General features: G+C 39.8%; 2 protein-coding genes across 2 annotated transcripts; both read right to left on the reverse strand.

The window, feature by feature from the left end:
• Positions 1-292: 292 nt before the first annotated feature.
• On the reverse strand, positions 293-1,595 carry LOC116826477 (interferon beta-like). The gene is made up of 2 exons (XM_075067500.1): positions 1,022-1,595; positions 293-336 (listed from the first exon to the last, which is right to left on the reverse strand). The coding sequence occupies exons 1-2, from the start codon at positions 1,593-1,595 to the stop codon at positions 293-295; spliced, it is 618 nt and encodes a 205-aa protein (XP_074923601.1).
• A 9,610-nt stretch (positions 1,596-11,205) lies between these two features.
• On the reverse strand, positions 11,206-12,465 carry LOC116826478 (interferon beta-like). Its single transcript, XM_032783225.2, has 2 exons — positions 11,892-12,465; positions 11,206-11,249 (listed from the first exon to the last, which is right to left on the reverse strand). The coding sequence occupies exons 1-2, from the start codon at positions 12,463-12,465 to the stop codon at positions 11,206-11,208; spliced, it is 618 nt and encodes a 205-aa protein (XP_032639116.2).
• Positions 12,466-20,104: the final 7,639 nt, after the last annotated feature.

A 20,104-nucleotide genomic window follows, 5' to 3' on the forward strand; every position in this document is an offset into this window, starting at 1 on the left:
GAAAAGCCCAAGGAAAATTCTGAGCAAACGCGTAACGTCGATGATTTGGAAATTGTAAGGTTTTTCTCTTTCCGTTCAAATACTATGTTGTCCTCTGGCACATTTTCAGCAATATCTTTTGTTTTACATTTTCTCATGTGAGTAAATGAATCTGGTAATGGCAAGAAGTATATAAATTGTGCAATTGGAGTGTTGTAGGAGGAGTTTAATGCAAGACAGACTGATAAGAGTCTAGAAAGGAACTGCTTGTAGAATCAATTTAGAGACGAACCACTGTAGTGGAGGTGTAGTTTCATTCAGCTGTTTTCATAACGTCATTACACGAAGCATTACATGCTGAAATGAAAAAGGAGAATAGTTCAAACATGGAGAGTTTCAAATATAGACCATCTTTTTCTAACCAGATGTCAAATCATAAATCCTGAGCCTTACTGCACGTATGATCTTGTGAAAGTTCTTTGTTTGTTTTTTTTTGGTACCAAAATGGTTGAAGTGTAGAGGTAAACAGAACAAAGAAGAGCACAATAAGTAGCCTTGGCCAACCCTATGTGTAGAAGTAACTGGCAGAATTAGATGATGGGATAGAAGTGTGTGCCTACAGACCATCCATTTTCTGGTGTCCTGATTGGAATTTTCTCTTACTAGGCAGTTGTTAAAAGTGGGCTTGTTGCTGTTCTTTCTCCCAGCTAAGATGCTTACTGGGCAAAGTTCTATTTGGTATGGTTAATTCTCAAAGGATGATATTTTGTCATTAGCTAACAGTTATGATATATTTGTACATTTTTTCATATAGAATATTGTGTGTGTGTGTGTGTGTGTGGTAAAGAAGCACTAACCTATATGCTACTCTAAAATGGTTTTATTAACATGAGTTTGAAATAGTAATTTTACCCATATGGCTATGGGAGAAAGATTGGGCCCTATTAATAATAAGAATTATAAAATTATGACCCGTCTCTCTTCAGCTGTTTTATTCAAATAATATTTGAGTTTTTCTAGGAAAAAAACAAATATATGGTACCTTCATTTTCAAGTCTTTTTGTGAGCATGTTGAGAATTGGAAAACATCTGGATATTTCCACACGGATGATCTCCCAAGCACACCGGCTATATTGCTTTTCTTTCAGGAAATCGTCTATTGTCTGGAAGTATCTCTTCAGTTTCAGGCTGCTGAGCAGGAGGGTCTCGTTTCCTGGGTAGGTCATCTCCTTTTCCATCTCAGCACTCAAACACATCTCCAGCTTCTCAATCTGCTGGTGAAGTCCATTTTGGAATTCCTTTATGGAAGTCCCATCCCAGGCAGCTTGGGTGAGGTTGTTGTTAAAGATATGGAAGAGCTCTTGGAGGATCTGCTGGATGGCTACCTTGGCATTCTCTTGCTGGGACAGTCGGATCTTGAGGATATCTCTGGGCTTGAAAGCTGTCCTTTCATTTAAACACTGGAAGGGAAAGTTTCCACCCATTTTCTCCAGACGCTCTAAACTCTCACTGTTCATTCTGGTTTGTAGAACATGAAGCCTGTTACAGTCCAGACATGAGATTTCACTGGAGAAGAGCAGCAGGAGGCAAAATTGCAGCAAACTCCTGCTGATCATGATGATGTCTTAGATTCCCTGTGTTTGTGCAGAACGTGAGCAACTGGTGCCTGTTCAAGGTCTTTCGCAGAAGTCTGTGTTTTAGACCCATGTCTCTGAATGTAAATATTATGTAGGAGAGTTTTTTTTCTTTCATCACTTTCTAGTTTTCAAGGTATTCCGTGCCTGAGGTTTTTGCTTTCAGTTTCCTACTTTTTATTTAAGGAAGTGAACAAACAATTGGAAGAACAAAACTGAAAAGAGTCCCTTTCTAAATATCAATAAAATCCTAAATTTCTTTCCTTAGGTTCCCCCCTTTCCCATAAGATAAAGAAAATGTAAAGGGTAAGAAGACATTTGTCATACAGTTACAGGTTAGAGTAGGGACCTGTCTGTCTACTCCCAAGTACCTGTAGCTAGCACTGTTAGGTATGAATGTGTGTTACCTTAGTGCATTGAAGTGATAACAATGGATTTGGGAAGATGCGGGGAGGGGGCAAGTAATGCAGAGCTTCTTTTTGCCAGACCCTGTAGGTAAGAGCAGTGCAGTGATGTGTAAAGCTGCTGTCCCTTCACTTTGCCAGCAGATGGAAAACTTTCCCTATCTACAAAAAGAACAGGAGTACTTGTGGCACCTTAGAGACTAACAAATTTCACTGGCATAAGCTTTCATGCCCAAATAAATGTGTTAGTCCTTAAGGTGCCACCAGTACTCCCCGTTCTTTTTGTTGATACAGACTAACACGGTTACCTCTCTGAAACCTTTCCCTATCTGGTGTGACACTGAAAATCATAAAATCCTGCCATGCTCTAGCTGTCTCCTTCCTTCCTTCCAAGCTTTCCAAGGGACCTCTGAAAATTTGATCAGGCACGGAAAGAATTCCTGTGGGAGACTGGGGCCAGATAACTATTAATCTCACGCAATTTCTTGGCCATTTGAAAAATGAGGGAGAAAAAATACCACGGGATGGACAGAGGGCACTGCGAAACTGGGAGCTCTTCTTAGGAACCTGACACCAGCTGTGAAAAAGCAGAGGAACAGGTTTGGTTGAATTGTATGAACATGTTATCTTGTTGGGCACTTCTGAGTACTGTAGTTCCCAGGGATGTAGTGTAGTGACATAGACGGGAGTTGTCCAAAAAGATGATGTGGTAGGTAATAAATATGGAAGAGAGCCTGATGTAAATGAATGAGGTTTATAGTTTCAAATGTGATTTGACTTTTCACCGTTTGTGCTTTTTTCTTATTCCAATGTGTATAGTTTTTTTCCTGGTCTTAAACACTGAAACTGAAGTGGTCTCTTGAATGAGCAACGCATTCTGTAGCAAGTTTCCCTTTCTGTTTTTCATGCCATAGCACTAGGCTGTCATGTTGGAGTTTCCATCAGTAAAGGGGGGGGAATGGTTTTCAATCCATTTATATTAATTTTTAAAAAGGAAAGGGACAAAACATAAGTATATTTTGGTTTATTAGTTCTGTCACATCTCACTCCCCCATCTCCTCACATGCTTTCTTTTATCATCATACCGAGTTTGTGCCCAAACTACTTGGAAGTGTCACTTTAAAGAATGAAGTTTATTGTATATAAATATACTGTATACAGGACCCAAAACTTATACACCCCAATCTCCCATGAGAGTTCTGTGTGCGCATTTCAAGGCAAACTGAAGCTTAGGGGGGAATATTTAAAAGAGAGAAATTTGAAAATCTCAACCATAACAAGAAAAGCTAAAGTAAGAAAGCAATAGAAGTAGAGACACAGTCTTTCAGTATATTTGCATCAGCAATTAGCCTGTTTTCTGGGAAAGATTAGATGCAGACTCAGCTGGGTGAAATATTTGCTAGAATTTGATGAAATTGTGTATATTTAAATTTCAATTAAAAAGAGCAGAAAACTTTTCTGGGATTTTTTTTTCCTTTTATATCAACCACCTTTATTTGTATGCATAATTAGAGATTAATTTGGCTCCCTTTCTTATTTGCAAATCTGCAAATTCCGATTTTGTTAATGTGTTTATTTAATATTTAATTTGCTTTGACTGTTCCCTATTCATAATTCACTGCTTGTTCTGTATGATGGTTCACCTAAGTCAATGTAATTATGTCTCTTCTCTGATTGAATTCGAAGGCAACGAAAACGGCTTTCAAGATGACTTTTCTGGAGAGAATCCTCTTTAAAATGTGTATTTACGGAAGTACTTGTTAAAATTTGTCTTTACCCAAATGTTCTTTTCTAACAAACTCACACGTACAAATATTTCTGAAAATGTTTACAAAAGGCCAAACATTTTTCATAAATGTTTAATAAGTCTCAGATGTTTAGGCTATGGCTGAAATTTGTTGTTTGTAGTGCTATTGTTGACTGATAGTGCTCTGGAGAGCTATCTTTGTACTCAAAATGTGGTAGAGAGGTGGATCCTCACTAGATCTGATCCAACAGGCAGTTTTATTACCATATTTTTAAATGTTGGAGTTAGGGTAATTTTTAGTCAATACCTGTGTTTTGTCAATATAAATGATGAACTGCAACAGAAGGATGCAGGATGGTCCCAAGTGACTGTGATCCAGGCCCATAAAATGGCCTGAATTGTGGAGGAAACTGAGACAGGGAGTTTCATACCGGGTTTACTATTTTTGTGTCCTTCAGACAAGAGCAATAGAGTGTTAGAATCCTGTGCAAAGTGCCTGGGTGTTCTAGGCTCACCGACCATATGGTCCTTTGAAGAGGTAAACAAGAAGGCTCACACCTATAGATGTACTTCTGGTAGAAGATATGTTAAGCTGTGAAAATATTTTGGGGATCATGCTGGTCCTGAGGGTTGAAGGCTGATGGCTGCAGGACTCTATTTCCAGGAAGAGGTAATAGAGTGAGAGTCAAGGCCTAGGAAATGTGCCAGGGAGGCCAAGAGAAGAAACAGGGCTGCTGCTACTGAGACCCAGGGAAGCTGAAAGTTGAAGTGGGGTTCAGTGTCTGGTGAGCTACCAAGAGGGGGGCCCAGGGAGATTTGTGATATGAGGGTAAATGGGCTCATGCCTACAAGCCTGGGAGATGAAATTTGTGAGCTGAGTGACAGAGAGCTAGGGATAGGTGCATGCAAGCCTGATTGATGGAGGGGGGTAAAGCAGGCTCTCACAAGCTTCATTAGTGGGAGAGAGTGAGAAGGGGCACACTGACACCTGCTCGATGGTGGGGATTTGAAGGGCTGATGGCTGCAGCAACCTGTATGGAACTGAGAGGGAGGAGCACAAGTTGTAGGAGGGATGTTTAGAGGTGGCACTGGGAAGCCAGTCTGTGTGCACATTGTTGTAATTGCAGATAGCATTCCAGCCATCAGGGAGTCCCCACATGTTAATACCCTGTATGCGGTATATGAAAGGGTTGCATGCCAAACTGATTGATGGTGAGGGGAGATGGCTGTGCTTACGCAAATTTCATTTGTTTGAAAGGGGCAGAGGCAAGCAAGCCAGGTTGGTGCAGAGGATTGAACACAAATCTAATCTGGGAGATGTGTGGGGTGTATGAAAATGTGAGTGGTGGTGGTTGGTGGTAAACACAAGCCTGATTACTGCATGGATGCATGCAGTTGTGGGGAGATGGGAGTAGCCAGGCAAGTGCCAACCTGACTGAAGGAAGTGGGGGAGGGCAGGGCTGCCCAGGTCAGGGGGCAAGTGGAGCAATTTGTCCTGGGCCCCACAGGGGCCTCCACGAGAGGTTTTTCAGGGCCCCTGGAGCGGGGTCCTTCACTTGCTTCAGGAGCCCCGGAAATCTCTCATGGGGCCCATGGCAGAAGGACTCCCCGCCGCCGAATTACCACTGAAGGGGGGGCCCCCCGCCATCGAAGACCCCAGGACCCCAGTATCCTCTGGGCGGCCCTGGGGGAGGGTGCACTTGACCCAGCTATCAGGAGCTATGCTGTCTGGCACACAAGGATGAATTTAGTCTAGGCTGGGCATATACAAAGGAGTCAGCTTCGGGGAGGGTGAGGACATGTAAATCTGCTGGAAATGCATGTGGGCACACACTTAAAGGGGGTCGATTGCTTGTAAATATATTGTGGAGATGTGCTGGGTACATGGAATCGTAATTGATTTTAGGTTGGGGTGTGTGTGAATGCAGGCTAATCTGATTTTGTGGGGGCATAGATAGGCTGGTTACAAATGAGTTTAATTGCTGTGTTTTTGTCAGGGCATGCAAACTTGACTGGTGGGGAGAGAACACCAAACTAGCCTCTCCTTACATAACCATCTTCTACACCAACCATCCACAACTACCGGTGTTGGGAAAAAATAATCTAGTAAAGGGTAGAAGAGAAAAAAGGGGTAGAGATCTGTGTGGTCTGTTACAGTGGAAAGACTAATTATTACACAGTTCATATTTTTTTCATGTGGAAGACCAGTGAACTTGAGATTCATCAGTGTATTTAAGTGTGTTCCCAGCTTGAAGCACGAACTCCAGTGGGATGGGTCTCATGTGCTTAAGTACTTTCTGGAATTGGAGTTTTAAGGATGAACAATTACAGAGTTGGAGTTGGTTTGGGGTTTGTTTTTATCTATATAAGTGTTTAATACAAATCACTATTGTTGGAGGCTCCCATTTTGCATGATATAATATTTTATTTATAAGCAATAAATACCTATGATGTCATAAATAAGAAGAATAAATAAATAGTAAACTGACATAAATATAGTGTTCCAAATCCAGTAAAATGATCTGAATATATTTCCACAATGCACAGAGTAAATAGTAGCAACAGCTTTTAAAATTCCACTGCATCTCATTTTACCTCATGTATAAAATATTAATTTATTTCAGTTAGTATTTTTTAAAAGGTTGGTATTTTAATATCTAAACTTCTTTGTGAGTTTGTCCCAAAGTTGAAAACTTTCTAATTCCACTTGGATTCTCTTGCCAGCACTGAGGCTGAACTGCTTCTCTGCTAGGAAATAATTGATATCGCTTCACTTTCATCCTGGTGTGCTGAAAGTCCTTTCTTCCTTCCTTGTTAGAGAGTCCCATCTTCCATCACTGCAACCAAACATGTCTCCAGATGCCCAGCTGGCTGATGAGTCTATGGTGGACGCTCTGAATGGAACTCCTGTCTCAGGTAGCTTGGGAGACATTTTTTGCAAAAGCAGCAGGAAATATATTGGAAGATTTCTTGGATTGTCAGGGACACTCAGAACTTGAGAACCTCTTGATGCCACCTGAAATCTCTCTTTGTTCTGACATTATAGGAAAATTATCCACAGCTCTTTGCTTGGAAGCTGTTCCAGTTCACATGTGTTATGCTGTTTTACTGTGATTATACTGCATGTTACAGTTCAGAGGTGAGATTTGATCAGAGAAGAGTTGAATCATAGAAATATATAGCAAACAGATGTCAACAATGTTTCAGGTCCAACCCTTTCTTTTAAAATTCTTAATTGTCTTGTAACTATTTTGCATCAATATGCTTCAGTTTGCATTTTAAAGAATGAGTAAACGAACAGAATATTATCACATAAAATGTACTTTGTGCAGTTGGAATTCCATAATAGAGTGAATGTATTACGTAATACATCAAGTGTTATGGAGTGTTAGAAATGACTGTGGGAAGAATCAGCAGAGAGGAGGGATTCCACTGCATCCTTCTGTTTTAACCTCAGTAACTGCAGCATCCAAAGCGGAAATGAAATTGGAAATAGTTGTAGCACAGCTTTAAAACAGTAAGCTGAGATGAATGTCATGAGATTCCCTTCTGCACTATACAGGTAATGAAGTAGACTCATAGACTCATAGACTCTATGACTGGAAGGGACCTCGAGAGGTCATCGAGTCCAGTCCCCTGCCCTCATGGCAGGACCAAATACTGTCTAGACCATCCCTGATAGACATTTATCTAACTAACTACTTACAATATCATCCAGACGATGAGATTAACACCTACCACTAGGCATATTTAATTCATGTTTAAACACCTTCTACTGATACAGTTTACCGGAACTTTTTCCTAATGTCCACCTAATCTCCCTTACGCAGTTTAAAGCACATTGCTCAATCTATAGTTCTATTCATTGACGGCTCAGAGTGACAAGTTTTCCCTCCTACACTCCTGATGAACACCACACCCAAACACATACCCACTAAGACACAACACATACACACACATCACCCACCCAAAACTCCAACATGTCATACAGCCATCATGCCTAGCGGTTAAATAGGCTCCTCAATCACCATGAGAAAGGGTAACAAACAACAACCTGACCAGCAGACCAATCAGGAAACAGATAACTTTCAAATCTGGGTGGAAGAAGTTGGGTGTGAGTTCTTGTCTTTGTCTGTTCTCTTCTGGGCTCTGAGAGCGACCACGACGAATGTCAAGGCTCTCTAATCTTCTATTTCCAATTTGTAGTACAAGGTAGAAAGACAATATAGGCTTTACATTGTTTTTCTGTATTTGCAAATGTGTAGTTTGCTGGAATATTTTAAATTTGTATTTTTCTGGATAAGGCTGTTATCCATTTTCATATAAGTTGAAGACCCTGTAATATTACATCTTAAATTACAGAGATTATTTTTTACTCTTTTTGTCTTTTATTAAAACTTTCTTTTTAAAGACCTAGTTGATTTTTTACTCTTGTTAATGCTAAGGTATTGAGTCTGTATCCCCAAGGACTTGGTGGGAGGGAAAGGTAAATTCCTCTTTGTGTTAGATTCACGGAGCTTGAATCTGTATTGCCTCTGGGTGAGGGGGAGAAGGGGAGAGAAACCTGATCTCTCTGTATTTGTGTTTCAAGGAGTTGAAGCACGGTAATCTCCTGGTGTACCAGGCAGGAAAGATCTGGGAGGAGGTAAAGAGGGGGAGGGAATGGTTTATTTCCCTTTGTTTGTGAACTCAAGGAATTGGGTCTTGGGTCCCCAGGGAAGGTTTGGGAGACCAGAGTTTATCAGGTACTCAGATCCTGATTGGTGGCAGCCTATCAGATCTAAGCTGGTAATTAAGCTTAGAGGATTTCATGCTGGTACCCATAGTTTTGGACGCTAAGGTTCAAATCTGGAATATACACTATGACACACCTTTTAGATACCTGAAAACTGCTATCATGTCCCCTCTCAGTCTTCTCTTTTCCAAACTAAATAAACCCAATTCTTTCAGCCTTCCTTCATAGTTCATGTTCTCAAGACCTTTAATCATTCTTGTTGCCCTAGTTAGAGTTTGAAGAGTTTGTATGGCTCCCAGGTGCTATATGACTGTCATGTTCCACCAGAGAGGGGGGGTGTACATTTTGGAGGTGGTGATTTTGTCACCTTGACATTTTCATACAGTCTATTTTTGCTCTCACTCTTTTCATATAACTGTGTGTTTTGTCAATGTAACCTGTAGGCTCCAACTACGTGAAGGAATGGATGAACGGAGAGAGATTTGGGCAGGAAAAGAACTTTGACAGGTGATGGCTACTGCTATTGGAAAAAACTGCCCCATAAGAAAGGATAGGCATTTGTTTTAATAGTTAACTCCTTGTAAGTGCCTCTAAACCAGCAGGTCCCAAACCGAGGTTCATGAATGAGTGGTAGTATACGGAGTACTGGATCATGGTCTAAAGAGAAGTAGCAGTTCTCATATTCCTTTAAAGACAGCTAAGATTATTTGATGCATTTCTAGTACTACCTTTCTCTGTAAGCATTTGGTGTACCTGCCACAAAAATGTTACCTGATCTTGAATGGGAGGGGAAATGATCATTAGAACAATTTTTGTAAGATTAGGCCCACATCATGAAATATTTGAGACCCCCTAAGATAAAGAGGACAGAGGGCAAAAGCTTCTGCAATGCTGCCATCTGTTGACTGTGAAGAATTTACAGTCTCCCTGAGACCCCATAATTTGGCTTATGTTACAAAAGGGATTTAAAATGGGACATATTCCTGTTTTTTTCCCAAAGGCAGGCTGCCAATCAGTGTAAAAATTCACACACACTTTTTTTTTTTTTTGCTATTTGAACATTTAGTGTTTTTTTGACTACTTTTAAATAAGAAATCTCTGGATTTAGGGTCTGGTTTAAATTAATCCTAGATAGTGCTATGACTGACTAATAGCTCTTCAAAAATACTATCTACATACCCAAACTTGGCAAAGAGAGAGATCCTTACAAGATTTGGTCCAATGGCCTGTTTTTGTTTTTGTTTTGCTTTCAGGTAATTGTTAACTATTGGGTTTATGGTAATTTTTAGTCACTATTCACAGCACAACTGAAATTTTGATGCACTATGCTCATACAGCTGGTGGTTGTTGGTGCAACATGCAGTCCATAAGCACTCAGCTTGTTTTGGGAGAGCAAAGGGAAGCAGCACCAGTTTACATGCCTGAGTGACAGGAGGGCTTGGCTATGTACAAGCCTGATGCTGTTTGTGAGCCAAGTGTACCCAAACATGACTGATGGAGGGGGAAAATTAGGGCTACACAAACCTTCTTGGTGGGGGGGAGTCTGCACACATGGAAACCTGATGGATGGGAAGCCAGTTCACACACATCTCATTAGGGGAAGGAGAGAACAAGCAACTTTGTACCATGACAGCCTGAAGTCTTCCCCTTGCAATGCAGTCTCTCCATCACCCCTTTAATTTCATCACAATGAGCTACTACTCGAAACACCCGCAACTACACATGTTGTGGGGAAAAATAATCTGGTAACAGGCAGACACACACAAGCTGCAGAGTTGAGGTTGTGGTGTGTGGTCTGTTGGAGTGGTGAAACTAATTACTATAGCTATTTTTCTTATGGAGTCACTGCTGAATCAGGGTTTTAGGAACATGATAAAGTATTTTGTGAACATAGTTTCACCACTTCTGTCAAAGGAAAGCTCGTGTACTTAAAGTTAGGCAAATGTTGACAAGTCCTTCGCTGAACTGGAGTCTTAAGGTAACAAGAGAAGATTTTTCTTGGGGCTTTCTTTTTTTTAAAAATATCTAATTAATACAAATCACTACTTCTGTAGGTTGCTATTTTGTATAAATAAATATTTATTTATAAATATTATAAAACCTCTGAAAAAATAATTAAAAGCAATACATTAATATTATGAATAAATATAAATGGACCAATATAAAAACACTTTTACAAATCCAGTAAAATGATCTGAAAATATTTTCACAGTGGAGGAAAAGACTATATATTTGTACTACTTTAAAATTCAAAAGTGCCTAAATATAAATGACCTAGAAACTGGGATATTCTTGTTTCTTTGTTATCCTTGCAGAAAAATACACCTCCAGAAGTTTCCCTTGCTTATGAGTCCATGTCAGGCTCTTTCCATGCGACTGTTGTTCCAGGCAGCGAAGGGTATTTAGCATGAGATTTAGGAAATCCAAGGAAAATTCAGAGCAAACACATAATATCAGTGATTAAGAAATAGTAATGTTTGTCTCCTTCAGTTCAAATACTACGTTGTCTTCTGCAATATTTTCAGCAAAATCTTCTGTTTTACATTTTCTCATGTGAATAAATCAGTCCAGTAATGGCAAGTAGTATATAAATAGGGCAGTTGAAGTTTAACAGTTTGCTTAATTCAAGATGGACTGAAAAGAGTCTCAAAAGGTGCTTCTTGTAGAATCAACTTAGAGACGAAGGACTCCAGTGGAGATGCGGTGTCACTCAGTGGTTTTCAGAACATCATTACTTGAAGCATCATGTGCTGGAATGAAAAAGGGGAATGGTTCAAACATGGAGAGTTTCAAATGCCAAATATAGACCATCTTTTTCTAACCAGATGTCAAATCCTAAATTCTGAGCCTTAGTACACTTATCATCTTGTCATAATTTGTTGTTACTAAAGCTGGTTATGGTAAACAAAACAAGAAAAGCAGAATAAGAACCCTCGGCCATCCCCACATGCAGAATTAGATGACGGGATAGAAATGTGTGAACACAGACCAGACCCATTTTCTGGTGTCCTAACTGGAAAGTTGTCTAACGAGGCAGTTGTTGAAAGGGAGCTTCTCACTGTTGTTTACCCAGCTTAGACACTTACTGGACAAAGTTATATTGGTATGGTTAGTTATCACTTAATGATATTTTTGTCATTAGTTAGCAGTTATGATATATTTGTATTTTTTTCATATAGAATATTGTGTGTGGTAGAGAACAAGAGAAGTACTAAGTTATATACTACTTTAAAAAGATCTGAATGTGTTTGAAATAATTGTATGCATAATATTACTGTGGGAGAAAGATTGGACCCTACGTATTAGATGTTATAAACCTATCAACCATCTCTCCTCAACTGTTTTATTCAAATAATATTTGAGTTTTTTTAGGAAAAAAGAAAATATGGTACCTTCATTTTCAAGTCTCTTTGTGAGCATGTTGAGAATGAGAAAACATCTGGATATTTCCACACGGATGATCTCCCAGGCACATCGGTTGTATTGCTTTTCTTTCAGGAAATTGTCTATTGTCTGGAAGTATCTCTTCAGTTTCAGGCTGCTGAGCAGGAGGGTCTCGTTTCCTGGGTAGGTCATCTCCTTTTCCATCTCAGCACTCAAACACATCTCCAGCTTCTCAATCTGCTGGTGAAGTCCATTTTGGAATTCCTTTATGGAAGTCCCATCCCAGGCAGCTTGGGTGAGGTTGTTGTTAAAGATATGGAAGAGCTCTTGGAGGATCTGCTGGATGGCTACCTTGGCATTCTCTTGCTGGGACAGTCGGATCTTGAGGATATCTCTGGGCTTGAAAGCTGTCCTTTCATTTAAACACTGGAAGGGAAAGTTTCCACCCATTTTCTCCAGACGCTCTAAACTCTCACTGTTCATTCTGGTTTGTAGAACATGAAGCCTGTTACAGTCCAGACATGAGATTTCACTGGAGAAGAGCAGCAGGAGGCAAAATTGCAGCAAACTCCTGCTGATCATGATGATGTCTTAGATTCCCTGTGTTTGTGCAGAACGTGAGCAACTGGTGCCTGTTCAAGGTCTTTCGCAGAAGTCTGTGTTTTAGACCCATGTCTCTGAATGTAAATATTATGTAGGAGAGTTTTTTTTCTTTCATCACTTTCTAGTTTTCAAGGTATTCCGTGCCTGAGGTTTTTGCTTTCAGTTTCCTACTTTTTATTTAAGGAAGTGAACAAACAATTGGAAGAACAAAACTGAAAAGAGTCCCTTTCTAAATATCAATAAAATCCTAAATTTCTTTCCTTAGGTTCCCCCCTTTCCCATAAGATAAAGAAAATGTAAAGGGTAAGAAGACATTTGTCATACAGTTACAGGTTAGAGTAGGGACCTGTCTGTCTACTCCCAAGTACCTGTAGCTAGCACTGTTAGGTATGAATGTGTGTTACCTTAGTGCATTGAAGTGATAACAATGGATTTGGGAAGATTCGGGGAGGGGACGAGTAATGCAGAGCTTCTTTTTGAGAGACCCTGTAGATAAGAGCAGTGCACTGATGTGTAAAGCTGCAACAATCCCGTGCAGATCATGATGATATCTTAAAGTCCCTGTCTGAGTGTAGAACTTGAGCAGCTGGTGTTTGTTCAAAGCCTTTTGCATGCTGCTGTGTTTTTGACCCATGTTTCTGAATTTAAGTATTTTGTAGGATAAGGGTTTTTTTTCTTTCATGACTTTCTGCTTCTGAAAGTTTTTCCTTTTCACATTCCTTCTTTTTATTTAACTGAACTAGCAAACCATCAGAAGAACAAAATCACAGTCATTACATTTTTCAGTATTAAAAATAGCCCCTTAAGTACTTGTGTTTTCCCCCATTAGATAAAGAAGATGTAAAGGGTAAAGAAGAGTATGATGACTAACATTATGCTCCAGTTACAGTGTTAGAGTAGCCGGTCTGTCTACTCTCAAGTGTCTGAATTCATCACTTTTAGGCAGGTATGAATGTCTGTTACCAAAATAAGTCCCTACATGCAGTTAAACGCTATCAATAAATTTTGAGAAATGCGGGGGAATTAGAGTACTGCAGTTTCTTTGTGCTAGACCCTGGTCATGAAATGCCTATCAGATAACAGCTGTTCCTCCACTTCACCAGTAGAAGGAAACCTTTACTTTATCTGTCTGGTATGCACTGAAAATCATAAAACTCTGCTATTCTCTCTCATTCCTTCCTTCCAACTGTACATCTTAAAATTTGGTAATTCATGCAAAGAATTTCTATTGGAGATGGGGGCTAGAAAATTATCTATTAGTCTCATACAACTTCCTGCAAATGTGAAAAACAAGTGATGGAAAAGATACATTTGTAGGGAATACCAAGTGATGGACAGAAACTGAGAGTTTTACTCATGAACCTGATGCCAGCTGTGAAAAACATACAGTATCTCAGGAATAGGTACATCTGAAGGGTGTGAACATGTTATCGTCTCCATCACTTTGAGTATTCACATGATGTAATGCAGTGATATGGAGGAGTGCTCTCAAAACAGATTGTGCAGCTGATAATGAATATGCTAGAAGGAGCCACATAAATGAATTAAGTTTACAGTTAAAAGAATGTGGTATGATAGAAATTAAATTTTGTCTAATTTAACATCTTTCTTGTGCAGCTAGGTATCCCAAGGTGATTTACATTAAGACAGTTTTTCAAATCTGATTTACTTTTCGCCATTCAAGCTTTTTGCCTTTTTCCATATTTGTTTCACTGGGCTTGGAAACGGAACCTCAATGATCTCTGCTTCCTGCGGGCAGTTTCACTTTGCATTTTCCATAAGATAGCAATAGGCTGTCATGCTGGAGTTTCTTTCAGTGCAGAGGAATGATTTTTAACCTAAAAATAGAAAATTATTTTCATTTTCATTTTAAATATGAAGAGGAACAAAACAGAAATATTTTTATTCATATTAGTTCGGTTAAATCTCCCTCCCCCATCATCTCAAGGTCTTTATTTAATCATATTCTCGAGTCTGTACCTAAAGTGTGTTGAAGTATCTGTTTAAACAAAAGCAGTTTATTGTATGTCTAACACTGTATACGGTACAGGGTACTTAATCTTACTATGAATTATGCACCCTGATCTCCTCTTATCTTCAGCAGGTTTTTTTTGTTTGTTTTTTTTGGGGGAGGGGGATGTTTCTTGCAAGTGGAAGCTTTAAGAGAGAATATATTTGAGAAACAAATTAAAAATCTGAATCTTAACAGGAAAGGTTAAAATGCAAAGTAATGGAAGTAAGTCTTTCAGCAAATATGCATTAGCAATTTGCACAGCAATAGTCAGTTTACTGGGAACAGTCTGATCTGGACAGGCTGAAATATTTGCTTCAAATGGATGAAATATGTTTACATTTCAATTAAAAAAGACAGAAAATCTACTTGTGATGTTTTCCCCTCTACATATCAACCAGCTTTATTTGAGTGCTCAATTAGAGTAACTTAGCTCCTTTCACTATTTGCAAATAGTCCACAAACAAATTCAGATTTTGCTAATGTGTTTTTTCAAAATGACTTGACAAATGGTTATCATGGAAATGTGGGCCTGGAAAGGACTTTGATAGGTCATTGTAGTGGAGTGGCTTTTCCACTCTATGAGAAAAAGGGCTGGAACTGACCAGAGAGGATGCGCAAACCAGCAGCCAATCAGGCCCAGCCTGGGCCCTATATAAAGGCTGCCTAGCAAAGCAGAAGGTAGCCTCTGCCTGACAAGCAAGGGAGGAGGACTGGCTCCTGGGGTAAGGAGGTAGCACCTTGGACAGAGCAGTGCTGTTCAGGCTTGGGGGAGCAGAGGAGAGCTCTGGCCCAGTTACCTGCCAGGCTGTGACCCCTGCTAAAAAGTGTTGAGAAAGTGCATGGAGCCAAAGGGGATGTGGCCCAGGGAAGATAGGCAGACAAGAGCAGAGAGGAGGGCAGCAAGAGGCTGCCACTAGTGGGTCCCTGGGTCAGGACCCAGAGTAGCGGGTGGGCCTGGGTCCCCCATTTTCCCCCCTTGCACTGCACCTGGCCATGGAGGAGTGTGGCAGAGAGAGACTGAAACTTGCCCCTGAGGTGAGGGGCTAGACTTTAGGATTGTGGTTGGCCACTGAGGCAGGTGCAAGCTGAAGAACTGCCATTAACCCCCTTCCCCCACAGAAGGGGGTGAGATTGGAGTAGTGGGTGCTGCCAGAGGGCAGTGTCCTGAAGTGGACACCGCCAAGCGGGGAGCAAGGCAGTTCCCAAAATCAGCAGAGCAGACAATGGGTGAGACACCATGTGCAGAGGGCACTCCATAGCTGACGAGCTAATTCCTGGAGCAACCAGCAGAAGGCGCAAGCAGTGGTGAGTTCTGACCCCGTCACAGTCATTTAGTGGTCCAGCCCTCTGCACTGAGGCAGGACTAAGTTTTATCTAGACCATCCCCGGCAGGTGTATGTCTAACTTGTTCTTAAAAACCAGCACTGACAGAGATTTCACTACCTCCCTCAGTAACGTGTTCCAGTGCTTACAGTTAGGAAGGTTTTCCTAATATCTAAACTAAAACTCCCTTGCTGCAATTTTAGCCCATTGCTTTTTTTCGTGTCTTCAGTGGTTAAGGAGAATAATTTATTTCTCTTGTCTGGCTGGTTGATTTCAAATTAAAAAGTACTTTCAAGATGGCTGCATGAAGTTTTTTGGAGAGAATTCTCTTTATAATATGTATTTTCAAATGTTTGTCTGGATACTTTCTCTTTATGTCAATATTCTTTTCTAACAAAAACTCACATGTACAAATATTTGTGGCCATGTATATCGGGAGCATGAATATTTAACTGAAGGAATATTTGGACACTTATTTAGTGAATGTTCTTGTGACTTTAAAAACAAGCAGGTAGACAGACAATTAACAAAAAGGGGTGGTAAATACCATTGACATGAGTCTCTAGCAGATTTTTAAATCAAAATGAAAGTTCAGAAATCCTTTTTCCATTATTATGTGAGCCTTAGCTACTGATACGGTTGATATTGTTGGTGAACTAAATAAGCTGTACTGCTCTGTAGCGTGTTTAGAGGGTGAGGCCTTGGTCTAAAATCAGGAATCCTAATTCTAATCCTGATTTTGCCTGAGTATGATATTAGGTAACTCACTCACTTCCTTCCACCTCTGTGTGAGACGAGGCTGATAATATTTACTTGTCCCACAGGAGTGTTAAGAAGCTATATAAATTTTTGTAAAGTGCTTTGACTTTCCAGAATGGTTGGTCTTGTTTTCAGTTTTGAAAATGTGCCCAGTAGGACACACTTGTGTGTTGCGGTATGATAACTACTACTCGTTGTTGGGTTTTTTGTTTTTAGACTATATTATACAGAGTACATGGCACTATAAAAGTTGCTTTAGTTCAGATGAATAGGACTTAATTCTAAATTATATTTCACGACTGAAAGCAAACTTTGTTGTTGACAATGTAGTGGAGGGTTGGCATAGAATGAAAGTGTACAGAAAATCATTTTGGTGTTATGGGCTAGGCTGAAAAAATTATTAAGATGTTTCTGAATGTTGGGCCGGGGGCATTAAATAAAGCTGATCATGTTTTTTGTACTTGCATTTGTGGAGTATAAAAACATTTCTCAGTTATCTTTAAACTCAGAGAGAGAATGTTGTTGCATAGGTGCAACATATCAGAATTTGGCCCCATGTGCAACAGTCATAGTTAGCAATGCCTCTGGAAAGAGCTCAGATATTATAAATATGTGAGACTGTCATGATGAAGCATTTACTCTGTGGCTAAAAAAAGATGTTGTGGTGTGTATTGGAGCTGGTTTAATGGCAGAAGTGGCATTTTAGCAGCTTCAGCAAATATTTTCCTTCAACTTTTATGGAACTTCTCAGCCTCACGAAGCCTTGTCTACATTGGGAAAATAGCTTGTGTTTTAAAACAGGGTTACTAACTTGATTTTAAACAGAACTTCCAACCAAGTGTAGATGGTTGTGATCCTTTGGTTTGTAGAGCTGCCCTATAGTTGTATTGAATCCAGGACTCAGTCTTACTCCACCACTTGTACTAAAACATAAGTATATGTAGGGATTTCACTAGACAGACTTCTAGAAAGACTTCATTACCTGTGCCTTCATTTTATATATAAATGAGAGAGACGATTCCCGAGTTACGTAAACCCGACGTACACAAATCCAAGCTTACGGAAAAATAGGAGTGTTTGGTGTGTGTTTTTTCTTTTGGGTTTTATTTGCGTAATGGTCGGAGATACATTTCCGACTTATGCAAAATTCGAGTTATGCAAGGTGTTCCGGAATGGAACACTTGCACAAATTGGGGAGTGTCTATAGTGATATTAAGTGGTTTGTTAGTTTTGCAATTAATATTAACACTTTTGTTATCAATTCTTTTATAATATCTTGGAAGACAGTATATAAATATTAATCTTTGGTAGGATATGATACAATACATAACATCACAGCTTGCCAAAAAGAATTGTATTTGACTTTGAAGAGGTCCTGCTAAGACGTTGAATAGTTGACTTCCCCCTACCTGCCCTGGAATTGGGTTCATACCATAACTTGATTTAACCTGACTTATTTTTTTCCCTTTTAGTAGAATCTTCAACATATTCAAAATACATAATGCTCCACAGTTTTGAAATACTCTACCTTTCCACTATGACTTCAGCAGTTAAAATAATTTATCCAGAACTGCCACATCTTCTCCCCAAAAATCACTAGAATAACTATCCATTCATTCATCACCCGAAGTACCAGTTTGCACGAATATGTGCTTTCATATTTATTATACATAAGATAATATTTGGACATATCATTAGTTCTTAAACACTTCTGCTTGGCTTTCTCTTTTTAATACATTTTATTTCTAGTGGAAGATAATAGTTAATTAAGAAATACAATAAATAAGCATAAAAGGGGTGATTCTGTATCTGTTAATAAGAATGTTCTATTGACTTCAACATACAGGTATGCAACCAGCATTATTTCCTTCTAGTTTATTTCTGTCTGCGTACTAAAAAAAGATCCAGATAACAGTTGACTTAAGGATTCAGTCCTCATGTGTCAGTGCAACATATATCATCAAGTAGCAGATTTACAAGAAGTCTGATAATGGAGAGTTTACAAACCTGGGAACAAAACAGAGGAATAACTATTTCTCTAGATTAACCCTGTTTAAGCCTGGTTACTTCAGTGGGGTTGCATGTTTTAACCCAGAGCAGATTTTGACTCTGAGTCCTTAGATGTGGTTTTAACCATTGTAATTTCACAATTTAAAACTGCTAGAGACAATCATTTGAGTAGCAGTTACCCTAAGAGTGACCAAGACAAAGAGAGGGGGGTGTGTGTGTGTGTGTGTGAGAGAGAGAGTGATTTCCTAGTGGGTTTTTTCCTCATCTTAAAAATGTTTTTCAAGGAAGGTTCAGATGTTTGCTGTAGGAAGTGTGGGGAAGAGGTATCTTCTTCCATATCTGGTGCTAACAGCCAATGGGGCTGAATTCTGGTTGTGGACCTTGGGCCAGACCCTCAACTGATGTAAAATGACAAATTTCCACACACAAGTTGCAAAGAGTCCTGTGACACTTTATAGACTAACAGACGTTTTGGAGCATGAGCTTTTGTGGGTGAATACCCACTTCGTCAGATGCATGTAGTGGAAATTTCCAGGGGTAGGTATATATATGCAAGCAAGAAGCAGGCTAGGTTTTCAGCACAGTCAAGAGAATAAAATGAATGGCTCTCAGAGGTGAAAGACCTGGGGTTTTGGTGGTGGGTCTTGGGCTCACGTGATAAGATGAGAGCTTGTGGCCTTCGCAGGCTGAGGTCATACATACTAGTTCTTGCAGACCAAGATCCTCATCCTGATGCACCTGCTATCCCCCTTGCAGGAAGAAGAGTGCGAGGCTCCAGAGAGCTGAGTCCTGGAGGGTAGGCTGGGCAGAGCCTACACCCCATTATGGATTATATGATATGGAGCCTGCTAACCCTGGCACCATATATGGGTTTATATGGTAAGGAGCCCTGGGACCAATTAAACGCCTGGTATAGGAGAGTATGGGTGATGGGCGAGTAGTGCCCTTCCCCTGTTAAAGTTTAATAAAAGTTGCAGCCTGCTGCTTAATTCTATGCATCTGTCTGTCTTTATTTTGCTGCTGTGTTCACATCAATTGATCTGTTGGTAATTGAACCATTAGTGTAAGTAGCGATGGTGCATATTTGCCATACTGTACATTAGTTTTACCCTGAGTCCACATTTGTACTATATGATACCACTGAAGTTCTATTATCCTCTGGTTACCTAGTTGACAGCTCCTGGCATGGCTACTTGAAACAGTAGCTTGCAGGAGATTTCAAGAGGGCTCTGTCGTGGTGTAGTTGAAAATTGTAGGGCATCACTTTAATTTGTAATTTCTGGTCCTTCTGGCAGGCTAGGAGGCACTGTAGGAAAGCATGCAAAGAGTGCAATCAGTGTCAGCAGAGACAACCAAGAGTTAGGTGGCTCTATTTCAGGTAGCAGCTTCCGTTGTCTCTCTGTGGTTTGGGTTACTTGCATGTTGTTCTGAATTCTAAGAAAAAAAATTGTGTTTCTTGTAACTTTTCAGCAAGAATATTGATGTTTTTATCTAACTTCTGTGTGTATACCA

The sequence above is a fragment of the Chelonoidis abingdonii genome, chromosome 6 (genome assembly GCF_003597395.2).
Source record: "Chelonoidis abingdonii isolate Lonesome George chromosome 6, CheloAbing_2.0, whole genome shotgun sequence".
Lineage (NCBI taxonomy): Eukaryota > Metazoa > Chordata > Testudines > Testudinidae > Chelonoidis > Chelonoidis abingdonii.

Bases quoted from the DNA above. Each gene is read 5' to 3' on its own strand.
- LOC116826477 (XM_075067500.1), bottom strand. From the start codon at position 1,595: ATGATCAGCAGGAGTTTGCTGCAATTTTGCCTCCTGCTGCTCTTCTCC. The intron at 337-1,021 runs GTACCATATATT...TTTTCATTTCAG, and splicing joins AAAAAGACTTGAAAATGAAG to CATGTAATGCTTCGTGTAAT.
- LOC116826478 (XM_032783225.2), bottom strand. From the start codon at position 12,465: ATGATCAGCAGGAGTTTGCTGCAATTTTGCCTCCTGCTGCTCTTCTCC. The intron at 11,250-11,891 runs GTACCATATTTT...TTTTCATTCCAG, and splicing joins AAAGAGACTTGAAAATGAAG to CACATGATGCTTCAAGTAAT.